Genomic DNA, 16,290 nt, shown 5'->3' with positions numbered 1-16,290 from the left:
CCCTCCAAAAAACAAAGAAACAAACAAAAACAACAAAAACAAACCCCTGTTGCCTCCCCCCTCCCCATGCCTGCCACCCCACCCTCTCCCACTTATTGGCCCTGGCATTCCCCTACACTGGGGCACAGAACCTTCACAGGGCCGAGCTCCTCTCCTCCTATTGATGATCAAATTGCAATCCTCTACTATACACATGCTGCCTGAACAATCAGACCCCTCCATGTGCAGTCCTTGGTTGGTGGTTGAGACCCTGGGAGCTCTGAGGGTACTAGATAGTTCATAGTTGTTCATCCTAAGGGGCTGCAAACCCCTCAGCTCCATTGGTCCTTTCTCTAACTCCTTCACTGGGGACCCTGTACTCAGATCAATCGGTGTGTGTAAGCCTCTACATCTGTATTAGTCAGGTACTGTCAGAGCTCTCAGGAGATAGCTATATTTAGGCTGGCTTACCCTTCCTTCAGTCTCTGCTCCATAGTTAATCTCTACAACTCCTTCTGTGGGTATTTGGTTCCCCCTTTTAAGAAGGAATGCACTGTCCAGTTAATGTTTGCAATTTCATAAGTTATTCATAACATTCTGACTTTTGAATTATATCAGTAATATATTGAATTTCATGATACTAGTAAGAATCAACAGAAAATCAGCAATTATTATTTGTAAGGGACATTGTAACCAATCCGCCAGCAATTTCCACCTATTTATATATAGATCTATCTGTCTGTCTGTCTATCTATCTATCTATCTATCTATCTACCTATCTATCTATCTATCTATCTGGTTCCTTGAGATGGGGTTTATCTGTGTAGCTCTGGATCAGCTATTCTGGACCAAGCTAACTTAGATCTCAGAGATCTGCAAGCCTCTGCCTCCCAAGTACTTGGATCAAAGATGTGCACCACATAGACTTAGAAATGTATGTCTGGTAGGTAGGCTTAAAGTCCTTCATGCACAAACCCAGGAGTAGTATGACTGTGTCATGTAGTAGTTATATGTTTAGTGTGTTTTCTTAGCATGTTTATGTGTGTCTATGTATATGCACTCATGTATGTATGTGTGCACACATGTGTGTATTTGAGCATGCATGTGTGTGGTATCTATGACAAAGAGTCCAAAGAAACTGGGTTCTGATACCAGTGAGGAACTATACAGCAACAGCATTGACAGCAGCAGAGCAGATGCACCTGACAGCAAGAATGAAGGAACAGATAGGCAGCAGGCATTGGTTCTTTCTTTCCATCCTCACTATTGTGTGCTCCCTATGTGTTTGATGACAACTATTCTAACTGGAGTGATATGGCATTTAAACTGCTTTTAATTTGTGCTTCCCTGATGGCTAAGGATGTTGAGTACTTTTCACATTTATTGGCCACTCCTATTTTCCTATGGAGGACTATTTATTCTGTCCAGGAGCCCATTCGTTGATTGAATGGATTGATTTTATTGGTACTCAAGATGTAAATTCTTTATATAGACTGGATATTAAACCCATGTGAGCTGTGTAGTTTATGAAGATTTTTCTCATTCTGGCGATGCTTTCCTGGGCTTTGCTGAAGCTTTTTAATATTTAGGTTCCCATTTGCCAATTATTGGAGTTCTTTTCTGGGCTGTTAGATTATGATTTTTTTTTTTCAGAGAGACCTTGCCTGTGCCTACATCTTAAGGTTCTTTATTGGTGTTTCCTCTAGCAGTTTCAAGGATTCAGGTATTAAAGTTGATGATTAATTTTGAATTTATGTTTTATACAATATGAGATATAGACTGAGCCTCATTCCCCTATAGGAATGGATAATAAGTTAGATATTCATTTTTTTCAGCATCATTTATTGAAGAGTACCATTTTCCAATATATATATTTAATATATTTGTCAAAAATTAGATGGCTATGTCTAGCTCTATAGAATTCCTCTACTATTTTGGCCTTTTTGCATATTTATCTTTTTTTTCTGGCCCTATTGCACTGTAGTATATAGGAGTGCTGACACAAGAGTATTGCGATATTGGTACTATGGCTTTGTCCATTAAGCAGTGTTCTGGGTAGTCAGGGATTTTGTACTTCCATAACAATTTTGGAATTAACTTTGCTAGTTCTATGAAGAATTTTATTGGGATTTTGATGGGGTTTGCATTTAATCTGCAGATCACTTTGGCTGGATGGCAGTCTTCACTGTGTCTTCCTCCTTCCCTTGAATGTGGGAGCTCTGGAAAGTGTCTTCTTTAGTTGCTTCCATAGCTGTCTTCACATTTTCAACACAGAGGTCTTCACCTCTTCTGTTAGGTTTATTCCCAATATTACACTTTCTCTAAAGCTATTGTGAATGTTATATTTTCCTTGCTTCACCCTTGGGAATGTTTTTATTGGCATATAGAAAGCCTGCTGATTGGTCTGTGTTCAGCGGATATCATGAGATGTTTCTGTAAGTGTCGTAACATCTAAGTGTTTTCTGTTAAAGTCGCTAAGCTCCTTGTAGCTACAGGATCATGTCATCTCCAAATAGGGAGACCTCCATTTCTTCCTTTCCTGTTTGGATTTCACTTAACTTCTTTCTCATACAGTGAGAATGGAGACTCTTGTCTCATTTCTGATATTGGAGAAAATGTTTTCTGTTTTTCCCCATTTAGTATTATATTGTCTGTAAAATTATTGTATTTTTGTCTGTAAAATTATTAATTTTTAGTATATGTGAGTCTATTTTTTAAATTCTTGTTTTTTAAGGGCTTTTATCAGGAGGGGAGATGAATTTTGTCAAAGGTCTTTTTACGTCTATTGAGGCATTGATGTGCTTTTTGCCTTTTAAGTCTCTCTGTGTTGCATTAGTTTATTGAACCAATATTGTATTCCTCATCTGGGGAGGAATCACATTTGTGATTTTTTTTAAAAAAAGAATTTACTGTTATTTCATGTATATGAATGTGTGTCTGTATGAATGTGTGTGTCATATGTGCATATCTGGTGTCTGCAGAGGCCAGAAGAAGGTCTCCTTTTCCCTGGAAGTGGTGTTACAGATGTTTGTGAGTCAACATGCAGGTGCTGGCAAGCTGGGTCCTCTGTTAGAGCAGAAAGTGCTCTAACAGACACCGAGCCCTCTGCCCAGCCTTACACACATGGTTCTGAATATATTCACAAGAGTATGAAGGTAAGAATTTTGTTAATGTTCATTGGAGACATTGGTCTATAGACCTCTGTGTCTGTCTGTCTTGTACTCTGTGTGTGTGTGTGTGTGTGTGTGTGTATGTGTGTATACATGTGTGTGCCCTTGTATGTGCATGTCTTTTATGTTTAAACTGGTTGGTATCAGAGCAATATTGACTCTGGAGAGTGAATTTGGCACTTTATTTTTTCTTGCTATTTGTGAAACATTTTAGGAGTGTTTTTTGGTGTTTGAAATCAGTAGTTGAAGAATCATGGTATGTTGGAAGGAGTCATGATGATATTTGCCTTGTCATACTTATTGTGTTTCTGCGCTGTGATTGTGCATATGGCTTCTGGTTGTATCCCGAGAGATTCCTATTAAGTATCGTAGTTTTGTGGGTCTCAGGTTTTCATTGACATGGTTTCCCTTCTTTGCCTAACAGTGCTAGGGCTGCTCACACTCGGATTCGCCTTTTGTAGACTCTCTCAGTCTTCTGGACACTGCAGTTCATACTGTTCCCTAAGGTAGTTAATGTTTTCTCTTGGTGTCTCCTAAATCCACAGGGAATGTGAAAAAGCTACACATTGAGATCTGAACAAGTAGGAAGATCTCCTAAATATTTTATCCTTCCACTGCCTCCCGGGATGCAGCTGTAGTGTTAGTGGACCATCAGAGAGATTTAGGGTTGAGGTTCTACAGCAATGACTAACAGGTAATTGGTTCCAGTGGTTGTTTTTAATTGAGCTTCTGAGCTCCAAGTGACCCAACTTTGGGGTATTTGTAGTTAATTAGACCTGCTCCAGGAAACCAAGAGGGGCAGATACCTCTCCTCAGTACTCTACTTCCTGAGTCCAGCTTCCTGCTGTCTACTGTTTCTGGCTTTGGGGCTTCTAGTCTTCCAGCTGTCTACAACAGCATCCAAAAGCTATACTTATCTTGGGATGGCTACACATTAAATTCCAACTCCCTGTCCTGTGACCATTCCCCATCCTGAGCCCCTAAGGATAGTTTAGTTTCAAATAGTAGTTTCTTCTCAAGATGGTGCCAGGCCCAGAACCTTCCCTCTGAATCACACAGAGTGCAAGAGTATGATTCTGTACCACTGTGGAATCATCTGCCCAAGGAATTGCCGTTTCATCAAAACTATCTTGATTTTAGGCCTGCACATGTTTTGCAGGCCTATCCTAAATGTAGGATTCCAAGTCCCTTTTCACCAGGGCTCCAAGACGTATGCTTTGGGGAACCTTTCTGTCTTCCCTCCCTCTGTCCCCACCAGGCATCCCTGTGAGTGCAGGGTGTTAGGCTGGGCATCTCCCATGAGCCACTGCTTTTGCCTGTACATTTAGATGTCCTATCCACAGTCTTGTAACTCCCCTGCTTTCTTGTTCTCTTTCTCTCCTTGGAATGAAACCAGTGTCTTTCCTATTCTAGTTCTTCTTTACTACTTTGTGCAGAAGCAACGTTTAGTTTAGTTGACCATCTTACCTGTAGGATCTCCTTTTTAACATCTTGAGCTTCTCATTGGTCACTTCCTGTACAGAAATTTTTTTTTAAATGAACTATTGTGCTTTCATAGTAACTACTGTTTAAAGTATTACATGTAAACTACATGCCAACACTCAAGTATTCAGTGTCTAGTTATTGCCATCTTAATATAGAATATGGTAAATTCTAGATGAGAAAAACAAATTTACAAGTCATTTTTATTTCTAAATCTGTATTAACTCTCTCATCAGTCTTGTCTACCCACCACTTCTCTGACTATTTTTTCATTTGGAAGTGATTTTGGTAAACTTTGTTTTAAATTATATCATTCCACATTTGTAAAATTCATAATTTATAGAAGGGTCAGATGATTTTTCTTAAAAACTGTCTTATCTGTGTCCCAATGTGATTATTGGTTTGATGACTAGAGAAACCTTTTTAAGGTTGTTTTTAGCTTATTTGTTCAGCTTAAACAACTGTTGGTTACATTATATGTACAAAGCAGTCTTCACCATGGGTGGTTCTGCTCTGGAATCTGATTTATTTTTCCAAGATGTATCTTCTCAAAGATGAATCAAGTTCCATTCTCAATGTAAGGTTCAAATTCTGGAGAAGGGAGGCGATGTTCAGCAAATTCAACTGGATTGTGTTACACACTGGTGCCAATTTTATGACTCCTATTTTTTTTTTAAAGAAAACTTTCCCTTGTTAGCCTAAACTATATCAATCATGCTCTTTTTTATTAGTTGGAATGTTTTCAGTTTAGTCTTAACCCACAAAAGTTTTCTCCTTTAGAGTCTGTTACACAAATTTTGAAAATATTTAAAGGTGTTATTGACTAGAAATTCCACCCCTCCAGGCAAGGTATGCTGGATTTTACCATTGGTCTCCAGTGTTGTTATCCAAGAGTTTTGGTAGCTTTTTTTTCAGATATCAAATCTTATGAGGTTTGTAGTGAAGACTTAATCCAATTGTTCTGTGAAAAGTTGTATTCATTTGGAAAAAACTTTCAAAAGTTCAAATGATGCCTCCTATTCAGATGTACATTCAGTGCAGAAAGGTCCTTGATTTTAAAGGTAGTTTTAGACGCTGAGTGTCTGTAATTAAAAAGCCCAGGAAAGGTTTGCAATTTTTTGCTGCAGGACTTCCGTCCTGTCTGGTTACAAGCAGGGGATGTGACTGACCACCACTGCACTTCATCTGCCTTCAAGTTCCATCAGGAGCAGAACAAACACTGATCACAGACCATCTGGACCTTTGTCTGACTTTGATAATGCTGTGCAGAGGAGTTCTAAAAATAGAGGCAGAACTCTGGTGACCATCAGGCACAGCTTACTTCATTGTTTCTCACTTGTAGCCATGTGCCTTGTGCGGTGATTTCTGTGTCTCAGAGCGTGTTAAGTGGAGCAGTTCTGATTCAGTGCTTCGTGCATGCTTGAACACAGGCTGTGTTTGAGAATAATTGTTTGGCTTTCACAAGGGATCTGCGTTCTGCAAGTGTGATGTTTGATACATGCGAGGAAGTTGTGTCCCCCAGGAGTTAAGCCTGGGAAATGGACTAGGAACACATTGTCAGATAAAGAAGCTGTTATGGGTTGGTCATCTTTGAACTTCAAAAACAGAAAACATAATCAACAGCAGTGTTGAGCAGACAGGCAGTTTGATTTGCTGTCTTGTGTTGGCCGGACTGGGAGGGATAGCGCTGCTTTTGATATGAGGAAATTTTAGGTATCTGTTCATACTTAAGGCTACGGAACTTTGAGGCAGTGCCCAGCTTTCCTGTGTTTGCCTGGGTTTACTCCGATACAACAGGGATTTTACCATGTACAGTATTGGACCCTGAGACGACACACAGAGTTTTGTAGCTCTCTGTAGAGTGGTGAGTTGACTTTTCTCTGACATCTTTTGATATAGGGAGCTGACCTCGACTTTGTTCATAACCATGGGATTCACATGCTACACTTAAGCTTATAGCTTGTTCTTATTTTTTTTTTATTCTCTTCAGATATTAGCTCAATCATGTACTGAAATCCTGGAATTGAGTCCTTCAAGTGTCTGTGTAGGGGGTAAGTATTTAGAATTTAAAAATACCATGTAAGAAATTATTTTTCTTTTCCCCCTAGCTAAAAGATATCATTTGAAACTCATGTTGGAAGGAGAATAGCAAAATTAACTTTTTTGGCATCTTTTTTTGTGTAAGAATTTTTAAATAATTCCTTGAAATATTTCTATTTTAAATTCAAATTTTTAAGATTCAAACGTTATTTTAAATAATGAGCATATTGTGTGACAGGCTTTTAGAATGTTCTGTATATTCAGTTCATGTTTGAGACTTTTTCTATGGCAAATAAAATAATAAAGTATAGAATCCTTTATCTGATTGGATGGTATCTGGAACTGCAGAGCTCTATGCTCTAATGACCTGGCCATGTTCTCCTATCTGCCAGCTCCAGGCTCATGCGGAAGTGACTTAGGGACAGAGTGCAGGAAGGAAGCAGGTGGCTTCATCAGCTGCTTCTCAAAGCAGGCTCAGGTTCCTACCTCCCAGCCATCCTTGCCCAGGCAGCTTCTCCCCAGCCAGTTTTCCTCTTCAAGTTGACCTAGAGCTCTTTTTAGTACAACTTTATGTAGAAAAGGAAGAAAAAAAATGTCCCATCCTGAACAAGGAGAAGAGGAATATATCATGTAATTTATCACAGAACATCATGGTTACCTGACATACTGTCTAGCCCTGAGTCCTTAGCTCCCTAATACATGATCATGGAGACGCAGAGCAGGAAGCGTGCACAGGGACATCCCAGAGCAACAGGGTCTTTTCTAAGGATGGAGGGCATTAGTTTCCTAGGAAAAACATAGGCAAGTAGCTAGAAACTCCATTAAGGCAATGGCTTTTCTTTATTACATTCCTTCCTGAGCCTTCCAGATTGCGTGCTGAGTATACAGTTTTATCAAGTCACCTTAACATTGCTGCTCGGGAGTTGTATAATTCCAGTTTGCAGATGGAGAAAGTGAGGCAGAGGCAGGATCAGAGATTCGGTATATGTGAGTCATTTTCCTTTAGGTCCTTGTCCATCTGACAACAGTGTCCATGCTCTTGCTGAATTGAATGTTAGGTTTACCTGCATATCATTAGAACATACAAGTATGTCTCGTTTGATGACATGGCGAATGGAGAGTGGCCTGTATGCTTTGCTTTGGTAGCTGGCGACAGTATGTTAGGAGGGAGAAGTCCGGAAGGATATAGGGTGTTAGGATGAATACAAATGAAGGAATTCTGAATATAAAGGGTCCATGTAGGTATCACAAATGACCTTTGCCTGATTGGTAAACGTCAACAAAATCTGAGCTATATATTTAATACATGTTGAAAAATAAGAACAAAACCAAAAATCCCCAGAACTTCAGTTCAACCAACATATTTATATTACTAAAGTAGGAATTTTCCCACAAGATAGATCTATGATGTGAATGTGTGTGTGGGCATGTGTGTATGTGTGTGTGTACACATGTGCATATATTTGCATTATTTCTACATTCTTTCTAGAAAAGCTTTGCTAATTTTTTTAGTCGGGCCCCCAAATGACCTTTGCCTTGGAGCTGCCCAATTCCTAAATTGTAGTTTGCTCAGATCAACTCTTCAACATTTATCTTGCTTCAGTTTGCCTTTGGGACAAGAGGTCATCACCATTTGGATCGCTAACATATTCTATTGTAGTCAAGAAGCAAGTATTCTCTGCCTGTCGAGAGACTGGGTCTGCCACCTTTTCTTCTAGCATATTCTTTCATATTCATTCCTTCTCTAAAATTCAGAGCCTTTAGACATTGTAGATAGGGAGACAGTAAAGCAGCTTCCTCTAGTCCCTGTCAGCACTGCCAGTATTACAAACAGTAGATGTCAGTTGTACTGTAAGCTTGTTGGCAACAGAAGAAAGAAACGATTGACAAGCTGTTTCTTCGCTTTTTTTATTTACTTCCTGAACTTAATGAGTGAGAGTGGAAAGGAAAAGAGCATGTTCTTTCTTGAAAAACCTGTAGGAATAGAACTGGGGGAGCTGAGGTAAGCCAGGTGATTATTGCTATATTTTAATTCTAATACCTGGGTTACTATTGGACAACACTCTAATAAAAACCAAAGCAGTAGCTCTGTGGGACAATGAATGCCATCTCCACCATCCCCACCCAGAGAGTCTAAAGGAAGCCAGCTTGGCTGGAGTCGCATTTTCACGGTTATTGGTGGGGAATATGAAGTGTGGGAATGTGTGCTGAACCTCTCAACACCATGGCTGTTCTTAGTAAAACACTGGTTACAGTGCTCATCTTCTCCTTTCTTTTACCTCTAGAGAAGTTTCAAGTTGTTCTGAGTGGAAGAGCAGTCACGTCTATCAGCCACGATGGCAGTGTCCTCTGTACATTCACTGCGAACAGCACCTACACAAAGAGTAAGTCCCCAGGAATGCCAAATATCACCTTTTATTGTACAGAATCTTGAGTATTTTTCTTCTTTAAAAAGTATTTATTTTGATTGTGTGTGTATGAGTGTTCTGCCTACACACGTTTGTGCCTAGTGAAGCCAGAAGAAGACATCAGATGCTTTCAAATTGGAGGTATAGATGGTTGTAGACTGTTATGTGGGTGCTGGGACCCAAACCCACCCCTATTGGAAAAGCATCAAGTGCTTTTAACCTCTAAACCATCTCTGCAACCTAAAGTATTCCTTCTTTTTTCCTTCTATTCTTCCTTCCTTCCCTCCTCCCCTCCCTCCCTCTTTCTTCCTCTCTCTCTCTCTTTCTTTCTCTCTCTCTTTCTTTCTTTCTCTCTCTTTCTTTCTCTCTTTCCTTCTTTCTTTCTTTCATCTCATTCAATTAAAGTCAGCTATGCTACAGTTTTTCATTAGAGAAAAAAACTGAAGCTTTCATAATAATAAGCAGTAATTATTTAGTGAAGGCAATACTTGCTCATGACTTCATATACACTAGACCCTGTTCTCAGTACTGACATTATTTAGAAGATGGTCTTTGGTGTATGAATCACCTTGCTAAGGCAGAGCTGAAGGTTGAAGTACCTGAGCCTAGGCTTTGGATTAACTGCATCAGCAATGTGAGCAAACTGCCCTTGTGTAGACTTCCAGTTTGCTACTCTTGCGTCAGATGACTTGGTCTTGCCATCTCTTTTCAAGACCTAATGCCAAGTAACTTTTCAGTTTCTTGAAGAATTTCTTTTGTTGTTTGGTTTGTTCTTTGTGCCTTTGGCCTTTTATGCCTCCAGGGTTCTCCAAAACTGAGTTTAATGGTATTTGCTTCCTGAGTATGCTGGTTGGATAATAAAATTTTTTTTCAATTGATGGATATTTTGGCCTCTAAGATCTATAAGCTCTGGTAGAGCTGTTTAAAGAGATTCATCTGTAACTCTGCTGTTTCTTTGATGGTATTAGCATAGTTTGGCCACACAGCAAATTGTCAGTATGTGCTGGTTGGATTAAAATGATGGGCATCTCAGTTTAGTAAACATAGTCAATTCTCTCTCTTCTCTGTATGAGAAACACCATTTATTAAGGCAAATGATATTTGTAAAAAAGGCATAACAAATTACACAATTGAAGAGGGAAGCTTAACTTTATTTCTGTTCTGTAGTTATTAGTATGAAAGTGCTGGGTTTATGTGACTCCTTTTGATTGCACATTTGGCTTGATTATAATATAGACATTGATAAGATTCAGTTTATTGAATTCAATTCTCAAATAGATGGAGGTGGGAGAGTATTTTCATTATTCACATTCTGAGATGATCCATTTACTTATGTAAATTTCTTCAGTAGTTCTACTCCTTGATGAATTTTCACACACACTGTTAAAACTCTAAGGAAGTTTAAGTAACCAGCTTCTTAAGGTGTGCTTATACATTATAGAGACAGCTATCTTGTTAACCCACGAGATAAATTTATTTGTAATTAGGTCCTAGTCTTCCTTTGTTCATCCATCCTAAATTTAGTTTCTTAGAAATAATATCTAATTTACCCTTGAATGGCTAAGGTATTTGAAATGTTCAGGATAAAAATTTATATTTATAACTGTATATTACTATCTTAGCTAAGAAATCTAACTTTTGATTTATCATAATTTTGTATCAAGATTTTGTAACTCTTCATTTTTTTGATTTTCTTTCTTTAACATTTTTAGCTAGACTTTAAATATATGTGTATATGTATGTATGTATATATGCATGTATGTATATATGTATGTATGTATATATATATATTGACCTTTCTCATATTCCCCACCTGAGTTCTTATTGTAGAATGTGTGGCACTTTAAAAATGAGACTGTATTAGTGATGCAGAACTTGTTGTTATTAACTAATGATATTCTATATCTTAGGTGAAAAACCAGTGAGTATTCAGCCCAGCTCCATCCTTTGTCCTGCACCTGTCCTGAACAAGGCTGGAGAGTAAGTACTTCATCAGACAACTCATCATGGAGTTCCAGCTCCTGTGTGATCAGTGGCTGCTCTGCTCTGTGAGGCGCTCTCTCTCTCTCTCCCTCTCTCCCTCTCTCTCCCTCCCGCTCTTCCTCTCTCCCTCTCTCCCTCCCTCCTTCCCTCTCTCCCTCCCTACCTCTCTCCCTCTCTCCCTCTCTCCCTCCCTATCTCCCTCCCTCCTTCCCTCTCTCCCTCCCTCCTTCCCTCTCTCCCTCCCTACCTCTCTCCCTCTCTCCTTCCCTCTCTCTCTCCCTCTCTCTCTCTCTCTCTCCCTCTCTCCTTCCCTCCCTCTCTCTCTCTCCCTCTCTCCCTCTCTCCCTCTCTTTCCCTCCCACTGTCCCTCTCTCTTGCTCTCCCTCCCTCTCTCCCTCCCTCCCTCCCTCTCCTCCTCTCTCTGCCTATTTCTCTCTATGTCTCTCAGTGTGTGTCATCACATAAAAGCCTTTCTTTACTGATTAAAAACAAATACCAACCAAAACAAACCAACCAAAACCAATGCAACAGATTCCTATAAAACACCAATTGCACACTGGTAATTTCATTTACTTATTTTGTCTTTTGAGTACAATGTGTCATATAGACCAGGTTGGCCTCACACTTACTCAGTGGCCTGCACGTAACCAGAGCCACACATCCGTTAGTTTGAACTTCATAGTACTGAACGTACACACTCACGAACATACATAGGAGTTCCAAGGTAAGATTTTAAATGTTTGCTATGGAATTTAATAAATATTAAAGGTAAAAGCAAGTGGAATGAGGCTCATGGTACATATTAATTTGTGCTTTATTTCCCATCTCAGTCAATCCTACACTCCCTCTTTCTTTTGTGTGACAGTAGACCATGAAGAAGAAAGACTCTTATTTAAATCATCAATGCACAAATAATTTTAATAGTCACCGTATTTCTATCTGACTGTTCTTATACTCTTTAGTATGCAGAAAATAATTCCAAAAAGTTGAGATGTTCTCTCCTTTGATATTAATGAGTGCAACTGTTCGTAGTGCTGACCCACCCGATGGAGTTACTTAATGCTGATATTTTCCATAGAGCATAAATGTAGTAAACACTAAAAGCATAATCTCAAGTCAAAAACAGTGTTCACACAATGAAGAGTATCTTTTCCTTCATGGTATCAAAGAGAACAGTTTTTGTATTTTGCTATCTGCATGCGGACTTGGTTTTGTGTGTGTGTGTGTGTGTGTGTGTGTGTGTGTGTGTGTGAAAGTATTCAATATAGCTATTGGACAGCATTAACAATAGCTAAAACAATCTAACAGTATCATTTTTGTATTTTAAATAGATAAAAAGGGCTATATTAAGTAACATCAGAACTTAGACTATTATTCTTTTTTTGCATGCGTTCTGCCTGATAACCTAGCATCAGAGATGACCTGCCCATGGTTGTTTTAGACAGCACTGGGCTTTGTGATAGTTGGGTTTTTCAGGACACCATCTTGCCCCAAGTATACAGTAGAATTCAGTGATCTTGGTGTGATTGGCATGACAAACCACTGAAGTTTGGACTTGTTTAATTGAACTTGGAGTGTCATGTTGGTTGGTGGTCTTCATGCCTCTTGGCTCAGTCTGTCCCCAAGTTATACTTTTCTAGTCTCCCCATTGATTATAACATCTTTTATTCTTTGTCAGTCAGATAAAAAAACTCTTCGAATTATAATTGATTCATTCTTATTTCGTGCACAGTTTATCTTGAACTACTTAGCACTGATTTCGGACCATAACATTCAGTATTAGCTTGCTCCAACCGGGCAAAGTCCACGTTATCTCGTGCCAACATCATTAATCTCTTTATTGGTCTTTCTGTTTCTACCTTTGCCTTCAGTGATCCTACTGGAATATATAGGCTTGTGTTCGTTACCCTTTCAGGTAGGATTATTGGGAATAAGTTCCTCATCCCACACAAAGGTAAAGGACAGCTGACAGTTTCCCTGCGTTTCTATAGGACCCAAACCCTCATTCCTCAGGCTTCATCTCTTCTTTTGCTTCTCTGCTCAGCTCTGCACCCCCTTTTTTTCTGTCTCTTAACTCATCAGCTTACACTTCTGTCAGCACTATCCTACTTGTTAGTCCCTCTGCTTGGAATGTTCTCTTATTCCCTTAAGTCTTATTCAAATGTCACCTTCCCAAGAGGGTAAAACTCTTTCTAGTTACAAAATGAAATTATACTTCTTATATGCCATATATTAGTCAAACTTTTAAAAATATTTACTTTGACTTTTGCTTACCTCTGTATGTACATGTACTACGCATATGTGTCCATATGTGCCTGCTATGGTCATATGGAGGTTGTAGGGTGGCTTTTGGCTTCCTTTTCATGATGAATATCCCAGGGATCAAACTCAGGTCCTCGGGCTCAGCAGCAAGCACTTCTACCTGCTCTCTTCTAGGCACCTCCCTTTGAATAATGTAGCATAGTAACTATTGACATTCTTTAATGCTTTGCAGACAGGATAAATACGTCAGATACATGATTCTTAAAAACTTCACACATAATGATAAATGTTGGGTATGAAAAACTGTCATTTATTTAGCTTTTGGTATTGATACTCTATAGGTAGAAAATGTTTGGGGATCGAGATTCATCCAAAAGAATTGCTTTTGTACTTTTTTTTTTTTTTAATTTTGATATCATACTCTAGCTAATCACTGAGGCAAAGTTTTAGAGAATTTTGTAAATATGCTGGGTGCTGGGAAATACCATCGTATTCTCTACTTCCTATGCTGTACATAATTTAGACTGTTTTCTTTGCCTTGACTTCTCTTCAGATCCTTTTTGTAGGTGACCAGTTCTTACAAGGTTAAATTAAAATCTGCAGAACCAAGACAGTTTAGCCTTGTAAGGCGGCTGATGCTTAATATGTTTGCCTAATTACCTTTTGGCTAAGGATTCAAACCCATTAAATAGCTAGTTAGTCTGTGCTTCAAATGAACACATCTGGCCCATCAGTGAAGGGAGGCTTGTCCTGTGTGAGGGTGACAGATGTGGTGATGGGTCCCCCTCTTCTCTCACCTAAATAATTAACAACTCACTGGTGAAGTAGTCCTAGACAGAGAGCCTCAAAGACAGATGCATGGTCTCAGAGCTGACCCCCACCACGTGCCTCAGCTCATTAGCCTGCTTGCTACTTCTTCTCTCCTCTTTGTGATGCATTTGTTTTTTAAATGTGCTTGTGGATTTTGATTTAAATGAGGGCTAAGATGGATGCTTTCTGGGAGGTGAGACTAAGAGCCTGCCTTATCAGAATAGCTAAAATGTCTTATATTCAACTACTGATGTTTCGAAGTAAAAACAAGTTACAAAAACTTGAACATGGGAAAGGGATATGTAGAGTTGACATGGGGAGAAAGAATCATCACAATGCAGTAGAAGTAAGTATGAATTTAATTAATGAATGAGTTTCAAAACAAAGAGATCTAAAATGCCTGTGCAACTCCTAGCTAGGAGTGACGCTGCTGAGCTGATCCGGGACCCGGCTTCGAGCAGTTTTCTTTGAAAGAGCTCAAGTGTTTATAAAATTTACTTGATGAGATTTTGCCTAACATGAACAACCTCTTAGGATATGAGAAGGAAAGTGAATGTGGAAGTAACTGAGTTTTTTTCCAACTCTTTTCATTGGATACACTTTCTTTTCAAAACTTAATATATTTAATAAAATTACCTTAGCTAAACTTTTGGTAGACTATTTAGTTTATTTGTGTCAGTTGCTTATCTGTAGCAAGATGCCTTCTTTGACTTTAATAGCATGGGCTCCTAAACATTCTTTGACTGGCCCCCACCCCGGATCTCAGGCTCCAGGTAGGCTGTGCAATCAATGCACACACATACTTGTACCACTGAGGTTGTTCTCTGACCTTGTGCTCTGGGAGACAGCAACAATAGCACAGCTGCTCTGGGTACTTGAGATTTCAAACCTGTGATTTGACAAAAAGAACAGAATAAAGTGGGTAAACATACATAAACATATCGTGAGGAAAGAAAAACAGAACGGAGCGAGGCAGAGCCTTAATCTACAGCTTGCCTGATAGAGATGACTTAAGGAGGCATATGGTATAGTTAAATGTGCTTTCAAAAACATTGCCCAGAATCTGCTGGCAAATATGAAGTAAATATCTAAGTCAAATGAAAGTGATAGCATTATTTCTCGTATAAGGCAGCGTAGGAAGCTGCAGACAGAGTCCGTAGAGTTGAGATGGTAGATGCGGGTTACTTCAGGGATCTGTCCATGGAGTTGAGATGGTAGATGTGGGTAACTTCAGGGATCTGTCCATGGAGTTGAGATGGTGGATGTGGGTCACTTCAGGGATCTGTCTGTGGAGTTGAAATGGTGGACACAGGTCACTTCAGAGATCTGATACAGGATCTCTGAGGTGAGGGCTGGACTCAGTAATTTGTTAAAATTTTTTTCTGAGCATTGTTACTTTTCAATAGTAAGCCTGATTTATTTTGTCTGGCATCCAATTGACTAATTCAATTTATTTTTTCTTAGTTGGCTGAATTTTGCTTTTTACCAAGCTTCTCTTTCTTTGCAAAAACATACCCACATATGTGTGTGTGTATCTATATCTGTGCGGTCCCTAGATCCTTTGTGTTGGCAGCAGGTGATACAAACATTATTGATTCAATCTGTTCTTTCTTGTAAAGTATGAGACTTGACGATTTAATTTGACATCCTGGATACCAGGATGTCAGTTATGCCTTTATTTGGATTATGACCGTTAGAATCTTGATGACAGACTTTAAGCTGAGGATCTTTTTTGTTACTCAAATCCTCTCCCATCATGCAATGGTCACCTTTTTTTTAAATTATTTGTTCATAGCATAATGCATTCTGGTTATACCAATCAGCATGTTATGTTGTGTTTAATGTGTTTAATTGGTAGCATTGTATCTCTTTCTCTAGTATCTGATACAGCTACGGGCATTAACCTTTAACAGGAAATGCTTATTTTGAACACATATGTGTCTGTTCGTCAAGATGTTGTCCAATTGAGAACGTTAAGTCACATGTTTCCAAGACTGAGAGCAGGCATGGCGCCTGAGTGATGGACTGTTGGCCTTGCCAAGCGTCAGGAGGTCTATCACCGGAAGGCTTTGACTTACTCTTTTCTGCTACAAAGAAAGGAGAAGGAAAGACTAGCAGGTAAAGAGAAGCACTTTCCACCATATTGTTAGGAAGAT

General features: G+C 39.2%; 1 protein-coding gene across 1 annotated transcript in view; it reads left to right on the top strand.

Annotated features, from left to right (window-relative positions):
- Antxr2 (ANTXR cell adhesion molecule 2) overlaps positions 1-16,290 on the top strand; it is a 125,986-nt gene that overhangs the window by 29,785 nt on the left and 79,911 nt on the right. The window contains exons 8-10 of the mRNA XM_031336899.1: positions 6,622-6,682; positions 8,957-9,055; positions 10,990-11,059. Coding sequence (XP_031192759.1) covers positions 6,622-6,682; positions 8,957-9,055; positions 10,990-11,059 — 230 coding nt within the window. The remainder of the gene's footprint in view (positions 1-6,621; positions 6,683-8,956; positions 9,056-10,989; positions 11,060-16,290) is intronic.

Source organism: Mastomys coucha, unplaced genomic scaffold (assembly GCF_008632895.1).
Source record: "Mastomys coucha isolate ucsf_1 unplaced genomic scaffold, UCSF_Mcou_1 pScaffold22, whole genome shotgun sequence".
Classification (NCBI taxonomy): Eukaryota; Metazoa; Chordata; class Mammalia; order Rodentia; family Muridae; genus Mastomys; species Mastomys coucha.
Note: the sequence above shows the minus strand (reverse complement) of the source record. Positions and strands in the feature narration are given on the sequence as shown.